The sequence below is a fragment of the Balaenoptera musculus genome, chromosome 6 (assembly GCF_009873245.2).
Source record: "Balaenoptera musculus isolate JJ_BM4_2016_0621 chromosome 6, mBalMus1.pri.v3, whole genome shotgun sequence".
In the NCBI taxonomy this organism is placed as follows: domain Eukaryota; kingdom Metazoa; phylum Chordata; class Mammalia; order Artiodactyla; family Balaenopteridae; genus Balaenoptera; species Balaenoptera musculus.
The window spans coordinates 30,092,695-30,114,615 of record NC_045790.1 but is presented as its reverse complement, the minus strand read 5'-3'; the positions used below and the strand labels follow the sequence as shown (position 1 = coordinate 30,114,615).

Below are 21,921 nucleotides of genomic sequence, written 5' to 3'. Positions count from 1 at the left end.
CTAGCCATTGTGCTGTTATTATCCCAAGGCTCCTGCCCTTCCATTCCAACACTTTATACAGTATCCGCAGGAGGAACAGAGTGGAGAAGAAATGGAGCCAACACCCAGTCCTACAGATCTGGCTAAAGGGCTGGCAGTAAAGGCAAGACTCAGTCATTCGTGTCACTCTAGACACAGGCCTGGCACTCTAGACCAGTGCTGTGTGCATGAGGCCTAAACTCCTCAAGAGCCTTTGTCTCATGCCTACCACTCAATTTCCTCAAATGAAACTGGAAGCATATTTTACAAGTCTATTGCCCTCTTAGAGAATTTCAAATCCACTCATAGGTTTGTGAGTCCCTGGAGGGAGACTAGGACAATAACGTGGAAAAATGGAAGAGATTTGGCAGAGGACCGTGCTGAATTGGAAGGGTGCCAGATCCCATGGTTTTATGGTGATTGAGGACTGCTTTCCTGAATCAAGTTACAAACTTCTCTACTGCCTTACAGTAGGGTTCTAGATGAATGGTAAAAGCAATGACATGATCAACAGACAGTGGCAACAGAGGTCACTGCAATGTTAGTGTGCCTTTGGACTGAATGTCATTTCTCAAGGATATGTCCATTTTCGAAGGAGAAATTCTGTAAGGGGCTGCTTATATCAATACTCATGTTATCTCATTTAATTTTTTTTTTAATTTAAATTTATTTATTTATTTATTTATGGCTGCACTGGGTCTTCGTTGCTGCGCACGGGCTTTTCTCTAGTTGCGGTGAGCGGGGGCTACTCTTCATTGAGGTGTGCGGGCTTCTCATTGCGGTGGCTTCTCTTGTTGCGGAGCACAGGCTCTAGAGTGCACAGGCTTCAGTAGTTGTAGCACGCAGGCTCAGTAGGTGTGGCTTGCGGGCTCTAGAGCGCAGGTTCAGTAGTTGTGGCACATGGGCTTAGCCGCTCCACGGCATGTGGGCTCTTCCCAGACCGGGGCTCAAACCCGCGTCCCCTGCATTGGCAGGCAGATTCTTAACCACTGCGCCACCAGAGAAGCCCTATCTCATTTAATTTTTAATACAGTCTTATGAGGTCATGAGTATTATCCACATTTTATAGTGGATGAAATCAAAGCTTGGAGACGATAAGTTATTTGGGGGTTTTTTGGGGTTTTTTTAAAAAATTTATTTATATTTTTAAATTTATTTTTGGCTGCGTTGGGTCTTCATTGCCGCGCGCAGGCTTTCTCAAGTTGCTACGAGCGGGGGCTACTCCTTGTTGCGGTGCACGGGCTTCTCATTGCAGTGGCTTCTCTCATTGCGGAGCACGGGCTCCAGGCGCACAGGCTCAGTAGTTGTGGTGCACAGGCTTAGTTGCTCCACGGCATGTGGGATCTTCCCGGACCAAGGATCAAACCTGTGTCCCTTGCATTGGCAGGCAGATTCTTAACCACTGTCCCACAAGGGAAGTCCCAAGATAAGTTATTTGTACAAAGTTCATGACTACCAAAGATGAGATTGGAGCTATCTATGTTTCAAAGCCAGTGCAATCGGGTGGTAAAACCACGAAGTCAAGGGCTATAAAAATTGTTTTCTGTTGGTTTGTCATTTTTCCATGATTGTTTTAATGCAAACATGGCAGTAACATAGAAAAGTTTTCAAATAGAAGCCTTGGGATGCTCTGTAATTTGTGTTTTCAAAGTTTACTATGTCCAGCAAAACATGATTATTTATTAATGCTTTCTTCCACCTCAATCAAAATGATAAACAGGAAGAAGAGAAAGCATAACTGATTTTCACTGCTTCTTCAATCCAAAAGGAAAACCAAAAAGATAAAACAGAAATAAACGTTCAAACAAGTCCCAATTTTTGGCTCTTTCATCCACTGGGCAAATGATCAAACTATGCACTCTGAGGTGACAACTCCCCATTGTGTTTACAGGTTTTATTGACTGTGGGGTTCAGTGCCTAGATCCAGAGAGTGCTCAGCAGGGGTAAATGCCAATGATTTTATTATGTTGGTACACTTGGAAATCACTAGATGAGACATTTGGTTAAGATGAGTCTTACCTCCATGCTCATTTTTACCATTTTTCCACAGTTTCCTCCTCCTCAGTATCCCTGTAGGGGGTCTCTTGGGAGAAGGGCAGACAATTCTTAGTAAAATCCACGAGACAATAGCGACATTATGAGACATCATAAAATGTCCAATGATTTCAATCAATCCCTCTCTCTCGCTTTTCTTTTCTTTTTTTTTTAAATATTTATTTATTTATTCAGTTGCGCCTGGTCTTAGTTGTGGCAGGCAAGCTCCTTAGTTGTGGCATGTGAACTCTTAGTTGCAGCATGCATGTGGTATCTCCTTCCCTGAGGGATTGAACCCGGGCCCCCTGCATTGGGAGCGTGGAGTCTTATCCTCTGCACCACCAGGGAAGTTCCTTGCTTTTCTTTAAATTGAGATATAATTCACATATCAGAAAAGTCACCATATTACAATGGACAATTCAGTGGTTTGTAATATATTCACAGAATGTAGAATGATGGTTGCCAGTGGCTGGGGGAAGGGAGGAATGGAGAGTTATTATGTAATGGGACAAAGGTTCAGTTTTGCAAGTTGAAAAGAATTCTGGAGACAGATGGTGGTCATGGGTGCACAAAATGTGAATGTACTTATTACCACTGAACTGTATACTTAAAATGGTTAAAATGTAAATTTTATGTTATGTGTATTTTACCACAATTTTGAAAAAGAACACTATCAAAAGAGTGAAAATCCAAACAACAGAATGGGAAAAAATATTTGCAAATCACACAGCTCATAAATGTATAATACCCAAAATATATAAAGAACACTTACAACTCAACAATAAAAGGATAAATAACCCAATTTTTAAAATGGGCAAATGATTTGAATAGACGCTTCTCCAAAGAATATATACACATAGCCAACAAGCACATGAAAAGATATTCAACATCATCATTCATTAGGGAAATGCAAATCAAAACCACTAGCTATCACTTCTACCTACTAGCGTGGATACCATTTCAAAATGGACAATAAGATGTCTTAGAGAGGATGTGGAGAAATTAGAACCCTCATATGATGCTGGTGAGAAAGTAAGATGATGTAGCCACTGTGGAAAACAGTCTGGTATTTCCTCAGAAAATTATACGTACCAATTCCTATGTATATACCCAAGAGAAATAAAAAATTACCTTCATGCAAAAACTTGTACACAAAAGTTCATGGCAGCATTATTCATAATACCCAAAAAGTGAAAAAAAACACAAATGTCCATCAACTGATGAATGAATTTTAAAAATATGGTGTATTCATACATTGAAATATTACTCAGCCATAAAGAGGAATGAAGTACTGATACATGCTATAATATGAAAAAACCTTGAAGACTTTATGCTAACTGAAGAAGCCAGGCACAAAAGGTCACATTTTTCATGATTCCATTTCTATGAAATGTCCAGAATAGACAAATCCATAGAGCCCCAATGTAGATTATGGGAATTGGAGTTGGAGGGAATTGGGACTAACTGAGACTAATAAGTACGAAGTTTCTTTTTGGAGTGATGCAAGTGTTCCAGAATTAGATGGCGGTGATGGTTGCATACCATAGTGAATATACTAAAAAACCACAAAATATTCACTTTAAAATGGTGGATTATATGTCAAAATAATGTTATATATTAAAAAGAAATAGGACATAAGTAAAAATCAATTCCTATATCATTAAGGTAAGTAGTCAAACAGAGGAAATCTTTGTGTTGTTGGGAGAGCTTGCATATATAAATGCCCTGGGGTTTGTTCCACAGGAAAGGCATCTCCACCTGTGAGTACCTGGTACTCCTGGAAATTAAAGCATGATTAGAAAAGATTCCTGCCATGATAATGATGATTCTCATATCTAAATAACACAGGTGCCGGGCAATGTTCTGAGCTTTTTATATGTGCTCCTTCATTTACTGTTCCCAACAACCCTATGACAGTGGTTCTCCAACTTGAGGGTGCATCTGAATCACCTCGGGGTCAGATTGCTGATCTCCATCTCCCAAGTGTCGGATTCAGTGGGTCTGGGAGGGGGTTCCAGAATTTGTTTTTCTAACAAGTTCCCAAGTAATGCAGATGCTACCGGTCAGGAGACCCACTTGGAGAACCACTGCCCCAGGAGATGGGTGCTATTGTATGCCCCATTTTACAGATGAAGATGGTCACAGCAGTGAGGTATACAAAATCAAGGGTGGTGCCAGATTCCTCTCTAAAGTGAAAAAATAAATGTGTTTCAGGCCAACGGAGCTTAGAAAAGGAAGCTGAGCCTGGGGAACTTTGCCCTCATCCCTCACCCCCCAGCCCCCATCACTCGTTTGGCAAACTGGACTCTCGGTGCCAGAGGGCACCAGGAGAATGAAACATGAGCACTGAGGACATGGTGAGATAAGGAACCAAAGCTCCCCAGGGGTAGGCTCTGGACTTCAGTGCCTGTGCTGACTTACCTGGTGTCATGTGAAAGGAGGAAAAAACAGGTGAGCCACACAGAAGGCATGCTGCCTGCCCTGGGCTGGGCCTCTTCCCACCCCATCGGCCTCCAGGAGGATGTTTTGCCCTGTGCCTCCTGGGTGTTTTTTGCTTGATCATTTCTTGGAGACAAAACCTCTGCAAGCTACCTCCAATGACAATCTCAGGTATTAAAAAATGAGGTTCATTCATTCACCAATTCTAAAGACACACTGAAACATGCTTTTAAAAATTCTGAGACCAAAAAAAGAAAAAGAACTGTATAATCTAGCATCCCCAATTCTCTGTATGATCACCTCAAAAACCAAAACCAAGGATATCTTCTCAATATAAACTTTGGATGTTTGACTGAGTTACTGACTCCACTGTGTGGCTTATGTTTGTTTTTCCTTGTGTCCTGTATGTCTCCCCTCAACGCCTAATGCTTGTTGCCTCCCTATCCTGGTTTCATTAGCCTCGAAGCAGACCTGTAGCTGTGGATTCAAGCACATCTAAACTTTATCCTCAAATCTATAGAATCCACTGAGGAACCCAGCTTCTATTTTTGAGAACTAACTTATTCTCTGAATAAAGAATCTGATCGTTCTTGGGGAGCACTGCTAACATGGCCAGATGAAATAGCATGTAAGAGTTCAGTACAGAACTTAGAGTTTTGGTTGAAGGAAGCCACAACTGTTTCTTTTAAATGCATTTTATTATTAATAGCATCCTGTGCCCAGATGATATTCTCCCATTCTAGGAGGAGAAGTTAAGTGGATGGCAGAACACCCAGGTCAGATTTGCAGAAGAGATCCTCTTGTGTTCAAAGGATTGTTTATAGACTTGGGAGTAGGGATGAGGAATGTGGGAAAAGTGACACAAGGTCACAAGTTTACCTACTGCTCCAAGACGCTTGCCATAATTTCATTGATATATATCTATCATGCTCTGTGCCCATTTGCTGTAAAATAAGGATGATGGTGGGAATCTTAGGTTTTAAAATGGAGAGGCTGAGTCTGAGAAAACTGGTAGGGAAGGAACATGTAGATTGTCTCTACAGAAATGCTCAAACTACACCAAGCAAAGGAGAGAGAATGGGCACAAGGTCAGAGCTTAATTAATTCTTTTTGATTGATTGATTTAATGAATTGGCTGACTGTTTAACCCTACAGGAAGAGCAATGTTACAGTAGCTCAGAAAAGTAAGTTGTTTCATAAATGGTTTCATATGAATATCAACAGTCTGTTGTCATAAACAGGTTCTTTTCCGTAAAATTATAAGTGATAATAAACTACTTTGCAAATGGACAGTTGTCTGGATAATGTTTCTTAAGCATAATTCTTGGCTCATTAAATTTAATCAAATTGGAGGGGGTTGTTACATTGGGCAGAGCTGTTAAGTGGCCTCAGGGTCTTGAATTCCACCACACGAGATTTGTTCACTCCCTTATGGTTTAAAACTTCCAGAGATGAGGGAAAGAATCATATCCTGTTTAACTAGTGAGCAAAAGAAATCTAGACAGATACACACAAGAATATACTTTCACACAGATAGCCTCATCCATCAGAGGGCAGACAGCAGAAGCAAGAAGTACTACAATTCTACAGCCTGTGGAAGGAAAACCACATTCACAGAAAGATAGACAAAATGAAAAGGCAGAGGACTTTGTACCAGATGAAGGAACAAGATAAAACCCCAGAAAAACAACTAAATGAAGTGGAGATAGACAACCTTCCAGAAAAAGAATTCAGAATAATGATAGTGAAGATGATCCAGGACCTCAGAAAAGGAATGGAGGCAAAGATCGAGAAGATGCAAGAAATGTTTAACAAAGACCTAGGAGAATTAAAGAACAAACACCTAGAAGAATTAAAGAACAAACAAACAGAGATGAACAATACAATCACTGAAATGAAAAATACACTAGAAGGAATCAGTAGCAGAATAACTGAGGCAGAAGAACAGATAAGTGACCTGGAGGACAGAATGGTGGAATTCACTGCTGTGAAACAGACTAAAGAAAAAAGAATAAAAAGAAATGAAGATAGCCTAAGAGACCTCTGGGACAACATTAAACACAACAACATTCGCATTATAGGGGTCCCAGAAGGAGAAAAGAGAAAGAAAGGACCCAAGAAAATATTTGAAGAGATTATAGTCGAAAACTTCCCTAACATGGGAAAGGAAATAGCCACCCAAGTCCAGGAAGCACAGAGTCCCAGGCAGGATAAACCCAAGGAGAAACACACCAAGACACATAGTAATCAAATTGACAAAAATTAAAGACAAAGAAAAATTATTGAAAGCAGCAAGGGAAAAACAACAAATAACATACAAGGGAACTCCCATAAGGTTAACAGCTGGTCTTTCAGCAGAAAGTCTACAAGCCAGAAGAGAGTGGCATGATATATTTAAAGTGATGAAAGGGAAGAACCTACAACCAAGATTACTCTACCAGGCAAGGATCTCATTCAGATTCGACAAAGAAATCAAAAGCTTTACAGACAATCAAAAGCTAAGAGAATTCAGCACCACCAAACCAGTTCTACAACAAATGCTAAAGGAACTTCTCTAAGTGGGAAACACAGGAGAAGAAAAGGACCTACAAAAACAAACCCATAACAATTAAGAAAATAGTAATAGAAACATACATATCGATAATTACCTTAAACGTGAATGGATAAATGCTCCAACAAAAAGACACAGGTTTGCTGCATGGATACAAAAACAAGACCCATATTTATGTTGTCTACAAGAGACCCACTTCAGACCTAGGGACACATACAGACTGAAAGTGAGGAGATGGAAAAAGATATTCCATGCAAATGGAAATCAAAAGAAAACTGGAGTAGCAATACTCATATCAGATAAAATAGACTTTAAAATAAAGAATGTTACAAGAGACAAGGAAGGACACTACATAATGATCAAGGGATCAATCCAAGAAGAAGATATAACAATTATAAATATACATGCACCCAACATAGGAGCACCTCAATACATAAGGCAACTGCTAACAGCTATAAAAGAGGAAATCGACAGTAACACAATAATAGTGGGGGGCTCTAACACCTTACTTACACCAATGGACATCCAGACAGAAAATTAATAAGGAAACACAGCTTTAATTGACACAATAGACCAGATAGATTTAATTGATATTTATAGGACATTCCATCCAAAAAGGACAGATTACACTTTCTTCCCAAGTGCACATGGAACATTCTCCAGGATAGCTCACATCTTGGGTCACAAATCAAGCCTTGGTAAATTTAAGAAAACTGAAATCACATGAAGCATCTTCTCCGACCACAACCCTGTGAGATTAGAAATCAATTACAGGGAAAAAAACGTAAAAAACACAAACACATGGAGGCTAAACAGTATGTTACTAAATAACCAAGAGATAACTGAAGAAATCAAAGAGGAAATCAAAAAATACCTAGAGACAAATGACAATAAAAACACGATGATCCAAAACCTATGGGATGCAGCAAAAGCAGTTCTAAGAGGGAGGTTTATAGCAATATAATCCTACCTCAAGAAACAAGAAAAATCTCAAATAAACAATCTAACCTTACACCTAAAGGAACTAGAGAAAGAAGAACAAACAAAACCCAGCTGGGTAGAAGGAAAGAAATCATAACGATCAGAGCAGAAATAAATGAAATAGAAACAAAGAAAACAATAGCAAAGATCAATAAAACTAAAAGCTGGTTTTTTGAGAAGATAAACAAAATTGATAAACCTTCAGCCAGACTCATCAAGAAAAAGAGAAGAATCAAATCAAAAAAACTAGAAATGAAAAAGGAGACGTTAAAGCGGACACCGCAGAAATACAAAGCATCATAAGAGACTACTACAAGCAACTCTATGCCAATGAAATGGACAACCTGGAAGAAATGGACAAAGTCTTAGAAAGGTATAACCTTCCAAGATTGAACCAGGAAGAAATAGAAAATATGAACAGACCAATCACAAGTAATGAAATTGAAACTGTGATTAAAAATCTTCCAACAAACAAAAGTCCAGGACCAGATGGCTTCACAGGTGAATTCTATCAAACATTTAGACAAGAGCTAAAACCCATCCTCTCAAACTCTTCCAAAAAATTGCAGAGGAAGGAACACTCCCAAACTCATTCTATGAGGCCACCATCACCCTGAAACCAAAACCAGACAAAGATACTATAAAAAAAGAAAATTACAGACCAATATTACTGATGAATATAGATGCAAAAATCCTCAACAAAATACTAGCAAAGAGAATCCAACAACACATTAAAAGGATCATACACCATGATCAAGTGGGATTTATCCCAGGGATGCAAGGATTCTTCAGTATACACAAATCAATCAATGTGATACACCATATTAACAAACTGAAGAATAAAAACCATATGATCATCTCAATAGATGCAGAAAAAGCTTTTGACAAAATTCAACACCCATTTATGATAAAAACCCTCCAGAAAGTGGGCATAGAGGGAACCTACCTCAACATAATAAAGGCCATATATGACAAACCCACAGCAAACATCATTCTCAATGGTGAAAAACTGAAAGCATTTCCTCTAAGATCAGGAACAAGACAAGGATGTCCACTCTCACCACTATTATTCAACATAGTTTTGGAAGTCCTAGCCATGGCAATCAGAGAAGAAAAGGAAATAAAAGGAATACAAATTGGAAAAGAAGAAGTAAAACTGTCACTGCGTGCAGATGACATGATACTATACATAGAGAATCCTAAAGATGCCACCAGAAAACTACTAGAGCTAATCAGTGAATTTGGTAAAGTTTCAGGATACAAAATAAATGCACAGAAATCTCTTGCATCCCTATACACTAACAATGAAAGATCAGAAACAGAAATTAAGGAAACTATCCCATTCACCATTGCAACAAAAAGAATAAAATACCTAGGAATAAATCTAACTAAGGAGGTAAAAGACCTGTACTCAGAAAACTATAAGACACTGATGAAAGAAATCAAAGATGACACAAACAGATGGAGAGATATACCATGTTACTGGATTGGAAGAATCAATATTGCGAAAATGTCTATACTACCCAAAGGCATCTACATATTCAATGCAATCCCTAACAAATAACCAATGGCATTTTTTACAGAACTAGAACAAAAAAAACTTAAAATTTGTATGGAGACACAAAAGACCCCGAAGAGCCAAAGCAGTCTTGAGGGAAAAAAATGGAGTTGGAGGAATCAGACTCCCTGACTTCAGACTATACTACAAAGTTACAGTACTCAATACAATATGGTACTGGCACAAAAACAGAAACATAGATCAATGGAACAAGATAGAAAGCCCAGAGATAAACCCACGCACCTATGGTCAACTAATCTATGACAAAGGAGGGAACAATATACAATAGAGAAAAGACAGTCTCTTCAATAAGTGGTGCTGGGAAAACTGGACAGCTGCATGTAAAAGAAAGAAATTAGAACACTCCCTAAAACCATACATGAAAATAAACTCAAAATGGATTAGAGACCTAAATATAAGACTGGACACTATAAAACTCTTAGAGGAAAACATAGGAAGAACACTCTTTGACATAAATCACAGCAAGATCTTTTTTGATCCACTTCCTGGAGTTATGGAAATAAAAACAAAAATAAGCAAATGGGACCTAATGAAACTTAAAAGCTTTTCCAAAGCAAAGGAAATTACAAACAAGATGAAAAGACAACACTCAGGATGGGAGAAAATATTTGCAAACGAATCAATGGACAAAGGATTAATCTCCAAAATATGTAAACAGCTCATGCAGCTCAATATTAAAAGAAAAAAACAACCCAATCCAAAAATGGGCAGAAGACCTAAATAGACGTTTCTCCAAAGAAGACATACAGATGGCCAAGAAGCACATGAAAAGCTGCTCAACATCACTAATTATTAGAGAAATGCAAATCAAACCTACAATGAGGTATCACCTCACACCAGTTAGAATGGGCATCATCAGAAAATCTACAAACAACAAATGCTGGAGAGGGTGTGGAGAAAAGGGAACCCTCTTGCACTGTTGGTGGGAATGTAAATTGATACAGCCACTATGGAGAACAGTGCAGAGGTTCCTTAAAAAACTAAAAATAGAATTACCATATGACCCAGCAATCCCACTACTGGGCATATACCCAGAGAAAACCATAATTCAAAAAGACACATGCACCCCAATGTTCACTGCAGCACTATTTACAATGGCCAGGTCATGGAAGCAACCTAAATGCCCATCAACAGAAGAATGGACAAAGAAGATGTGGTACATCTATACAATGGAATATTACTCAGCCATAAAAAGGAAAGACATTGGGGCATTTGTAGAGATGTGGATGGATCTAGAGACTGTCATACAGAGTGAAGTAAGTCAGAAAGAGAGAAACAAATATATTAATGCATATATGTGGAACCTAGGAAAATGATACAGATGAACAGGTTTGCAGGGCAGAAATAGAGACACAGATGTAGAGAACAAACGTATGGACATCAAGGGGAGAAAGTGGCTGGGGGGGGGGTGGGATGAAATGGGAGATTGGGATTGACATGTATACACTAATATGTATAAAATTGATGACTAATAAGAACCTGCTGTATAAAAAAATAAAATATAATTCAAAAATTCGAAAAAAAAGAATATACTTTCACAGATATTGCATTTTAAATAGGAATCAGGAAGTTCTGCTAACTGCATGTTATCAAAGACAGAGTTAAGGATTGTTCACTTGACTAAAATGTGACCATTTTAATAGTGAGCACTCATCTAAGTTATTTGGCAAAGAAATGAGATAGAAGAGTAGAAATAAGAACAAAATGGTTAAGCAAATGTCTTTCTGTAATACATTACTTAACAGATTTTGTATAAATAGATGTTACAGTTTCTTGCTTAAATGGCCTTCTCCCATATTTCTCTGGCATTTAGATATTTCTGTTCTAATTGTAGATTTGAGGCACATTCGGTATTTTTAAAAGTCCAGCTTTCTCCAATGCATTTGCATCACATTCCAAATGTGAAATTCCAAAGGAGCCGCCACTCTTCGGAATAGCCTCCAGACAGGCTATTGCTCCAGGTACTGGTGGTCATGCAGTGGCAGGTTTTTCCACCCTGTGACCCAAGGGCACCTGTAAAACCCATATATTAGATTATGTACTTAGATTTCTTGAGTGAATGATTGTGTTGAACTCCATGGTGTATTAAAAAAAATTTTTAACCTCCAGTCATCGATAATAAAACACGCTTTTGTAACCACCTAAGAGCTTCAGCCTCTAGGCGTGTCTGAGAAAGAAAAGTTTCTATTTCCTCAAAGATCTTAAAATTTTTAAAGAATTGATTTTTCTAAGTTGTATGGGGTTGCCAGGACCATTCAATAGGGAAAAGATAGTCTTTTCAACAAATGATGTTGGGAAAGTCTGATATCCACATGCAAAAGAATGAAATTGGACCCTTCCCTTACACCATATGCAAAAGTTAACACAAAATGGATCAAAGACCCAAACATAAGAACTAAAACTATAAAATTTTAGGTGAAAACACAAGGGAAGAGCCTCCTGATATTGGGTTTAGTTATAATTTTTTGGATATGATACCAAAAGAACAGGCAACCAAAGAAAAAATAGGTAAACTGGACTTCATCCAAATTTAAAACTTCTGTGCACCAAAGGACAGTATTGACTTTACGAACAGGCAACTCAAAGAATTTAAGAAAATATTTAAGATTGGAACTCTCTGCAATGCTGGTAAAATGTATAATGGTGCAGCCATCATGGAAAACATAGAAAAAAATTAAACATAGGATTACCATATCCAGCAATTCCACTTCTGTGTAGATCCCCAAAAGAACTGAAAACAGGAATTTGAACATTTGTACAACAATGTTGACAGCAGCATCATTCAAAATAGTCAGATGTGGAAATAACCCATAAATCCATCCAGGGATGACTGGAGAAACAAAACACGGTACATTCATACAAGGGAATTTTATTCACCTTTGGAAAAAAAGAGAAATTCTGACACGTTACATACAGCATGAATAAACCTTTAAGACATTATGTGAAGTGACATAGGCATAAAAGGACAAATATTAGATAATTCCATTTATGAGAGGTACATAGTCAAATTCAGAGAGACAGAATTAGAATAGTGGTCGCCAAAGGCTGGGAGGAGGGAGAAATGCAGAATTATTGTTTCATGGGTACAGAGTTTCAGTTTGGGAGGATGAAAAAGTGCCAAAGATGGCTGACGGTGATGGTTGCACAACAATGTGAATGTACTTAATGCCACTGATCTGCACACTTAAAAATGGTTAAAATAGACATTTTTATGTTATGTACATATGAACACAGTAAAATTGTGTCTGATTGTGCTTCCAGAATGCTTATCCATTTAATCTTAAGTAGAAATTAGTTTACAAGTCCAGTGAACCATGACTACATTTTTATTTTAAAAAATTCAAAATATCCATAGAAAAAAGGTAATGTGGGAAGGGACATGAGGTAATGATAATTTTTTTCTAAAAGGTATTTTCTACAATGAATATATTTTTATGTAGTAAAGGACAAACATGTACAACTTTTCTAGCTTGTGTTCCTTAAATTATTAATTATATAAATTAATATTTAATATATAAATCTATTTTCCTCCATTTAAAATGTTTCACTAACTGTCATTTAAATCCTGACATTAAATGTAAAGTAGAACTCACTGAAGTAAGAGTCAAATTTCTTAAATCTCAAGAAAAGCACCTTAGATACTAAGAAAGACATAACAATCCCTAATGTAGAGTGTGGGAAGGTAAGAGCAGTTTCTACCTTCTACCTTTCCTTTTTTTAAACTAAATTTTTCTGTAAATAACTTGTTTCTGTTGGTTTTGAGGAAAGCTTGAGAGGCGAGAAGAACCCCTGACCGGGGAAGACAGGAAAGGGGCATTACAAAATGCCATGCCTTCTCTGGAGACCCACCCAGCCCGTCCCCTTTTCCTCCTGGGATTTGGGGAGTGACCAGAGCGTCCCGAGCTTTGAGGAACTGCCTTTCCGCTCCGATTCTTCTCAAACCCAGCTGGTACCACCCTCAGCCCGGGAGGTAAGGCCCTGAGGGCTCCGCATTCCTCCAGCCCGCCCCACCTTTGCTGTGGAATAAGCAGAAACCCTTAAACTAGACAGCCCTCCCGCAGACTTTCACCAAAAACTCTAGGACTAAAGGAGGCACAGGGTTGCGCTGATAATCCACCTGGTGCTCCCTATAAGCTTCTTTTCGTGAACCACCGGCCGAGCGCAATCGAGGTAATTAGTTGATCCGGGTCCCCAAGGAGGCGCTGGCCGCCCTTCTCAGCGCTGCCCAGCTCGCCGCCGTCGGGTCCACTGAGGCTGGCACCTGGCCAAGTTGGGACCAGCCTCGTGAGGCGCAGGGAATCCCAGCACAGGGGCTCCGCCCACATGCAGCTCAGCCAATCGCGGCGCGGGCTAGCGGGGGCGGGGCCGGCCGAGCGGAATCCCGGAGCCTTAAATGGGAGGACATGCGCCCACAGCCCAACCTCCGACGCCCCCGGATCCATAGTTGCTGGCGCAACTGCGCCCGCCGCAGGTGAGCACCACGGGCTGGGGCCTGGCGCGGCGGGGTCACCCCGGGAACCAGCGGGACTGCCAGACTTGGGGTTGGGAGAGGTCCCAGGAGGCGCCGGTCACACAGGGCAGCCTGAGCCCCGCACGCCGGGCTGCAGTGCCCTCTGTTCCCTGCGCCGCGTCAACATCCTCTGAGAGCGGCGGGCGTTTGCCGGGGGCGGGGGGCGGGGCGGCACGCCCCTGGCCTGGCCCCGTCTGCAACGCGGGAGGGAGCTTCGCCCTAGCAGCTGCTCTGAGTCCCAGAAGACCCTGAGCCTCTCCGGCGCGGAAACTGAGGTCTCTGAGCTGTTTTTCTCTATCCACGTCCTTAGCCTTCCCCTACAGTCCTTGTGTAAATACTTGGGAAGATAAATGTTTTTACTCCACCACAGTGGGTATAACGTCTCAGAAAAAAGTAGGATGGCCTTTTAGTAAGATTGGTTTAATCAGATACTCATTTCTTTTCCCTTCCTAGGCTTTTGAAACATGAATCCTTCACTCCTCCTGACTGCCCTTTGCTTGGGAATAGCCTTAGCGGCTCCAAAACTTGATCTCAGTTTAAATGCACAATGGAAATTGTGGAAGGCAACACACAGGAAACTATATGGCTTGGTTGGTAACATCTGAAACTGTCCATCTGAAACCCCGCAGAGAATGGTCCATGCTGTTGGGAGTTTATAGCAGATAGTAGCCTCTTGAGGCTGGCTCTTACCAGGGCAGTAACTTCATGGCACCCATTACTGAGTACAGTACGGGCATACGACCCTGTTGTGTGGGCGCTGGGAAACAGTTCCCAAGAGTATAAAGCCATCTCTGGCCGTGGTTTCTCTTCCTCTCTGTCTGCAAATCCACTTGGTGAAGGTGGGTTGGTTTTAAATAGAAATAAAGAGTATAGGTTACCTGTTTGCCTGTAGAATGAAGAAGGATGGAGGAGAACAGTGTGGGAGAAGAATATGAAAATGATTGACCTGCACAATCAGGAATACAGCCAAGGGAAACATGGCTTCACCATGGCAATGAATGCCTTCGGTGACATGGTGAGTGTGGCATGAACTTTTTGTGCCTCCCCTCCTTAGTACTTTAGGAAAATAACCTTTTGCTTTTCAACATTGTTTCCTTTTCCTTGAAGACCAGTGAAGAATTCAGGCAGGTGATGAATGGTCTTCGAAACCAGAAGCACAAGAAGGGGAAGGTGTTCCCAGTACCTGTCTTTGCTTCGATTCCCTCATCCATGGATTGGAGAGAGAAAGGCTATGTAACTCCTGTGAAGAATCAGGTATGACAGTATTCAGCAGATCTCTCTCCAAGAGTAAAGCCAAATAGGAGTTGCCATCCTTGCAATGGCAGGCTGTGGAACAACATGCAATTCACTCGTTTTTTTTGTTTTTTTTTTTCAAGAATTTAAAACATTTTATTTGGTTTCAAATTTCCTTGAGAGAAAAAGAATTGTGTTGATAAGTTTCTTGGAATGAGAGATGCATTTGCTGTGATGAAGAGTTGTTTGCCAGCTCTTGAAGACTTTTCCTTCTGAAGCACTGAACGTGGACACAAGAGCCCTAAAATGCCTGGAGAAGGGGTTTCCTTTTGGAAATGCCCCATGGCCTGCTCTGAATGACTAGAGTTTGGATGCAATTCACTAGTTTTTAAAAGCATTTTCAGATATGTGGGCTGTTGTCAAAGTCTTGCTATTTGTTTTGTAGACTAAGAGCTTTTAAATTTTGTTTTCAGGGTACGTGTGGTTCTTGTTGGGCTTTTAGTGCCACTGGTGCCCTTGAAGGACAGATGTTCCGGAAAACTGGCAAACTTGTCTCACTGAGTGAGCAGAACCTGGTGGACTGCTCTCGGCCTCAAGGCAATGAGGGTTGCAGTGGTGGCCTAATGGATAATGCCTTCCAGTATGTTAAGGACAATGGAGGCCTGGACTCAGAGGAATCCTATCCATATTTTGGAAGGGTAAAAGGAGCTCCTTATCTTGTTATCAAAGTTGAACACTTTGGGGGAAAACCAATTTAGAATTCACATTTTAGATTGTAGACTCTATATCTGCAGACTGTCAGAACTAGCATTAAAATATGTTAGCCTTGCACAGTTCTCTGTTTAGGTAGTTACCATAAAGCTGTTAATATTTCTGTGTCATGTGGAAATATACATACCATTCTATGTAAGTATAAATTTCTCCAGATTAAAAGTTTCTTATGGACAGGTAGACTGAGCGTGTCTCATTGAATAGACACCAGCTACTTTTTCCATTTCAAAACAACCAATATCATTTCATCTCCTGGGGTGCTTTATAACAAACTTGACTTGGAAATCATTAAGCTGCAGACTGTCTTGAACTCATGTACCCCAGGAGGGGGATGGTATTAATCAAGTCTCTTCCCCATTACCTTTGAAAAAGGATGAATCCTGCCACTACAGACCACAGAGTTCTGCTGCCAACGACACTGGTTTTGTGGACATTCCTAAGCAAGAGAGGGCCCTTATGAAGGCAGTGGCAACTGTGGGGCCCATCTCTGTTGCTATTGATGCAGGCCATCCAACCTTCCAGTTCTATAAAGCAGGTAAGCATCTGTCTGTATGGAAGTTTAGGCAGAAAAATTGGAAAACCACCATGACATACAGCAAGATTGACTCTTTGGTGTGTAGAATTCAGTGTATAATTTGGGGGTGTGTAGATTTAACATAGTTGTTCATATAGTATTTGTGCCTGATGTGTCCATTTGACATTACTTGAATCCCCATGATTTTAAGCACTTCACAAATATATTTAAATGGCTACTTAATTTGATTCGTATAGCTTAATTTACTTTTTTCCAGTTGTTAGACCTTTGAAATTTTCCAAAGAATTTTACTACTGTAATTAAAACTGGAAAGAACCTCTTGCCTGAAGTAATTTTGTGTTGTGTGCTGTTTCCCTAGACTCACATTCTGAAAGTAAAATGATAAGGTTTTAGGGAGTGGTCTTTTATGCCTCTTCACACATTGTTTACAAAAGAGATTGTTCCAGTATTTCTGCTAGTGTTAGATGAGAACCTAGATCCCTAGCCTAGATTAAAATAATAGATCTTGTTTTTAAATCCTATCTAGATTTATGTCCTTTAGCTGAATTTTGAGGTGTCTCCCTTATCCTAGTTGATAGGCTGGGTTACTGTCATGTGTCACTTGGAGGTCCTCACCCCAACATTGAATTTTATTTTCCCAGGCATTTATTATGATCCATACTGCAGCAGCGAAGAACTGGATCATGGTGTTCTGGTGGTTGGCTATGGGTTTGAAGGAGCAGACTCAGATAACAATAAATACTGGCTTGTCAAGAACAGGTATAAAGTGCCCAAAATACTTATATTTGAGATTGAAATGGGAGTCCCTTTTGGAATCAGTATTTGGATACAGGTTCTCAAACCCTTAAGCACACTTCCAAAGTCTTTATGCCACTTAGGGTGAACACAGACATATTAATGTTTGATTATAACATTAAGGTACTCTCTCAAGCTTGCCTAGGGTATCGATGTAGCTTTGACACCATTGCATTTCTTTTTTTTTTAAATTTAATTAATTATTATTATTATTTTTTTTTTGGCTGCTTGGGTCTTTGTTGCTGCGCGGGCTTTCTCTAGTTGCGTCGAGTTGGGGCTACTCTTTGTTGCATGCGCGGGCTTCTCCTTGCGGTGGCTTCTCTTGTTGCAGAGCACAGGCTCTAGGCACGCGGGCTCTTGTAGTTGTGGCATGCAGGCTCAGTAGTTGTGGCGCACGGGCTTAGTTGCTCCACGGCATGTGGGATCTTCCCAGACCAGGGATCAAACCCGTGTCCCCTGCATTGGCAGGCGGATTCTTAACCACTGCACCACCAGGGAAGTCCCAGCACCACTGCATTTCTAAATCTGAAAATTTTCTTAAATCTGAAACACATCTGGCCCCAAGAGTTTCCTTTTTCTGTCTCTAATTTTGCAGTTCCGTGAGAGGTTTGGAGATTGAAGTTATTTACACATTTAGAACTCAACCAGGAACAAGAAAAACTGCCTTTCTTGCTTCTTTCTGAATCTGTCCTGGACTCTGGGGCACTGTTTAAGTATTAATAAAGATAAATGTGTTTGATTCTTTGTATAAAATGGAAAACCCTCTCTTCTTTTAGCTGGGGTGAAGATTGGGGCATGGATGGCTACATAAAGATGGCCAAAGACCGGAACAACAACTGTGGAATCGCCACCATGGCCAGTTATCCTACTGTCTAAATCTCAAAGGCAGGATTGAGAACAGAATATCCAGAGGAAGAATTTTCTCTTAAAACTAACCAGACCTTATTTGTGGGATGAAACACTTGAATCATTGAAGATCCAAGGTGTGATTTGAATTCTGTGACATTTTATGCTGGTGAAATGTTACCACTCTTTTAATACTGTTGTAAATAGGTTTGTATGATCGACTTGCCTCAAGAATTTTGAATTTTCATGTTTTAAAAGGATGTATAAAGTTTTACCTTTAAAATAAAACAATTTCAGAGTAGAGATGGTACATCTTTCTGTTTTTAATACATTAAGTTTTTGTAGAGTAAAAAAGGTAATTGGGCCCTGAAGACATAACTGAGTGTGCCAGTGGTCTGTTAGAATGGCTGTGTGGCCTTCTGGTTCTTATCGTTCTGAATATGTCAGCTGCCTATTGACTGTGTCTGATCCAACCCTTGAATAGAACAAAATTTGGCAAACAGTCTAAAGGACAAAGGTAAATTATTTTAATAAGGAAAAAATTCACATTTTAGAAAAGTGAACACACATACATGCGATTTCCAATAAGAAAAGGGCCTTAGAGATCATGATCATTTGACCCACGATGGTGACAACCCAGCAGAGTTACAGGATAAACGTCACAGAGCCAATTTCTGGTGCATCTTCCCCAACATCTAGCGAAGACTATGTGGCTACTTTGCAACTGAGGAAGGACCAGACACAATGAATTGCCAAGAATGTTTGTCTTTGTGTCCATATGCGATGAAGGATAAGCTCCCACATTTGAGGCTGGGCTTCAGAAATAGTCTTGTGGCCTCAGAGGTGGGCAATAGGTGAAAGCATCGAAAGAGATATTCTGAAGCCTAATTTACACCTAGCTGCCTAATTCCTGAATTTGTTTTAAAAAAGAAAAACTCCCTACATTCCACAGGCTAAGGAAGCACATAGTTTCATTTGCTGTCTTTGGGTTTAAAATTCTCATGTTCCTTCCTACTCAAGGAAATAAAGAGTAGGTGGAAGCATTTAGTTATTAGACCCTGTCATTCCTTCTGAAGACATGAGGTGGGGGAGAACTGGGGTCTCAGCCCACAAGACCTCCAGCAGCCTCTGGTCAAGTCCATCTGCACTGGACTGTGTGCCATGCTGGACCCTCAATGTGGCCTTCCCTCGCAGGTGCTTACATTTCAAACTTTCTGACCTAAAATGACAGATGTTGTGTCATTTGGAGTAAAATTCTGTGGGTTTTGGGATAGCATGATCAAGTGTAGCCACAGGAAGATTCGGGAGGCTCCCAATCTGAGTCCCTTCTACTGGTTGGGACCACACTGAGACAACTGGAATTGATGTAGCACCCATGGCGTCCCAGTCATCACCCTGTGGAAGAGACATTCCCAACCCTGAGAAGGAGATGGTGCTGTTAGAGGAGGTGGTTGAAACACCAGAAGGAAGAGAAACCGGACATGGACCCAGAGGAGCCGGGCAGTAACACAGGATAAAAGGGTGGGTATCAGAGCAGACACTTCCCGGGTCAGAACCCCTTAGAAAAGAGAAACAACATTTAGAGAAAGTGGGAAGGTTGAGGCGTGGGAGATGAGGCTGGGCCCACACACAGGTTTTTAGGACGCGGGAACCAATGGGGCATGCAGTGAAAAGACTATTCTGGTTATCTATTACTGGAAAACAAACTACCAGGAAACATAGCAGCTTGAAAAAACCATCTTTCCAATTTCCTGACTGGGCTTAACTACATGTTTTCCTTTGGAAGTCTTTCACGTGTGCCAGAATCATTAGCAGTTTTGACTGGGCCGACATCCAAGCAGGCTCACTCACATGGCTGTCCTAGATGCTGCTGTGGGCTGGGCATTCAGCCCTGGCTGCCCACCAGAGTACCTACTGGGCCTCTCCATGGCTTGGGCTCCCATGGCACGAAGGCTGGCTCTGAGAGGAACATCCCAAGAGAACGTAAGCCAGAATGCCCAGTGAGGAACCGCAAGGCTTCTTACAACCTGGTCTTAGTCCCCAGTGAAACCTCAGCTGCCGCATTGTATTCAGAGCATGTCACCAGGGACGCCCAGGTTACAGGGGAGGGGGCTGACAGTCTACCTCCTGGTGGGGAGAGGCAAGGTCACTTAGCAGAAAAGCATGTGGGATTGAAGACGTGGTCGTGGCCATCTTTGGAAAATGCTATCTGCCACCTTCAGTCTCTGAAAGTCCACTAGAAAGGACTCCTTAGTGACTGTCACCTTGCTTCACCATGACAGGCTAGCTCATACTGCTGTCCACATAATCTTGGAAGTACAGCCCAAGACTCTAAGAAAATGCCTAAGTGCTGATATGAATGAAAATGTGAAGACCACTCAGATGTCATACGATTAAACAGATATTAGAGTCTTCTGCAACTTTCAAAGACATTTATATTTATTTAAACTTGTGAAAAGTTCCAAACTAAACAATACCTAAATGATTAAACACATGTTAGAAGGTTCTGTAACTTTCAAAGACATTTAATTAAACTGTGAAAAGTTCCAAACAGCATCCATCATAAAAGCTTTTTAAAATAAGCCAGTCGACATGAATCAAATAAAGCTGAAAACAAATTTTGATTTTTACAAATGTGTGTGAATGTCCCCTGCCATGTCAGTAAGCCAAGGATGTTGCAGTCATCAAGCCCTCTGCCACTGCAACTGCCCCGACTGTGCACCCTGAGGGGATTCAAGATGGAGAAAAACAGGATACCGGCCCTAGATAGTTAAGATGCATGTCAAATGAGTAGTTTCAATAAGTCCAGAATCTGGCATCTTCCTACTCATAGAAAAGCACTAAATTCCTCAACTTGAGATGTCTGGTTTTCTTTAATTAACAGTAATCTTTTGATGTTATGACTACCTGGTTTTATTTGTCTGTTTGTTTGCAAAGACTCCTATATATATCCTGGCTCCTCCCTTACCTGTTCAGAACAGTCCCTCAGAGCTATCTGAGAGGCTGTCTCCCCAGCTTAAGTACTCAGGATGTCTGACAAATAAAGCATAATTCTCAACTTTTAGGTTGTGCTTTTTTTTTTTTTTTTCAGTCGACACAAAAAACTTGTCTGAAACATGAACTTACTATCAGAAGCTGGGAGAGGCAACAAAGGATTCCTCCCTAGAGCCCTCGGAGGGGATATAGCCCTGCAGACACTTTGGTTTGGAATTCTGGCCTCCAGGCATGAGAGAATAAATTCCTGTGACTTTAAACCAATGAGTTTGTGGTATATGTCGTGTCAGCCCCAGGAAACCACTGCACTTGTCCTGCACAGCTAGCCTCGTGCTCTCCTTAGCAACCCAGAGGACACAAGTGCGGCGAGCAGAGCCGCACTTTGGTGGTCTGGTCAAGACCACCAAAGATGGGACTTGCCTGGTGGCGCAGTGGTTAAGAATCCACCTGCCAATGCAGGAGACACGGGTTTGAGCCCTGGTCCAGGAAGATCCCATATGCTGCGGAACAACTAAGCCCATGTGCCACAACTACTGAGCCTGTGCTCTAGAGCCCGTGAGCCACAACTACTGAAGCCCGTGCGCCTAGAGCCCGTGCTCCAAAAGAGAAGCCATCGCAGTGAGAAGCCCACGCAC

General features: G+C 40.9%; 1 protein-coding gene across 2 annotated transcripts; it reads left to right on the top strand.

Annotated features, from left to right (window-relative positions):
- The first annotated feature begins 13,998 nt into the window (after nt 1-13,998).
- Nucleotides 13,999-18,595, top strand: CTSL (cathepsin L). 2 transcript variants are annotated; one of them, XM_036854123.1, is made up of 8 exons: nt 13,999-14,073; nt 14,566-14,702; nt 15,005-15,127; nt 15,220-15,366; nt 15,819-16,043; nt 16,489-16,651; nt 17,293-17,410; nt 18,223-18,595. In XM_036854123.1, exons 2-8 carry the CDS (start codon nt 14,577-14,579, stop codon nt 18,320-18,322), a joined length of 1,002 nt encoding a protein of 333 aa, XP_036710018.1. In that variant the 5' UTR covers nt 13,999-14,073; nt 14,566-14,576; the 3' UTR covers nt 18,323-18,595. The 2 variants fall into 2 exon arrangements, with proteins under 2 accessions (XP_036710018.1, XP_036710019.1); XM_036854124.1 differs by having other exon boundaries at nt 18,042-18,315.
- Nucleotides 18,596-21,921: the final 3,326 nt, after the last annotated feature.

What these genes read in the sequence shown, in the direction of transcription:
- CTSL (XM_036854123.1), top strand. Translation starts at nt 14,577, where the DNA reads ATGAATCCTTCACTCCTCCTGACTGCCCTTTGCTTGGGAATAGCCTTA. An exon ending in TGAATGCCTTCGGTGACATG is followed by an intron (nt 15,128 to 15,219) that starts GTGAGTGTGGCA and finishes TTTTCCTTGAAG; the next exon opens with ACCAGTGAAGAATTCAGGCA. An exon ending in TAACTCCTGTGAAGAATCAG is followed by an intron (nt 15,367 to 15,818) that starts GTATGACAGTAT and finishes TTTTGTTTTCAG; the next exon opens with GGTACGTGTGGTTCTTGTTG.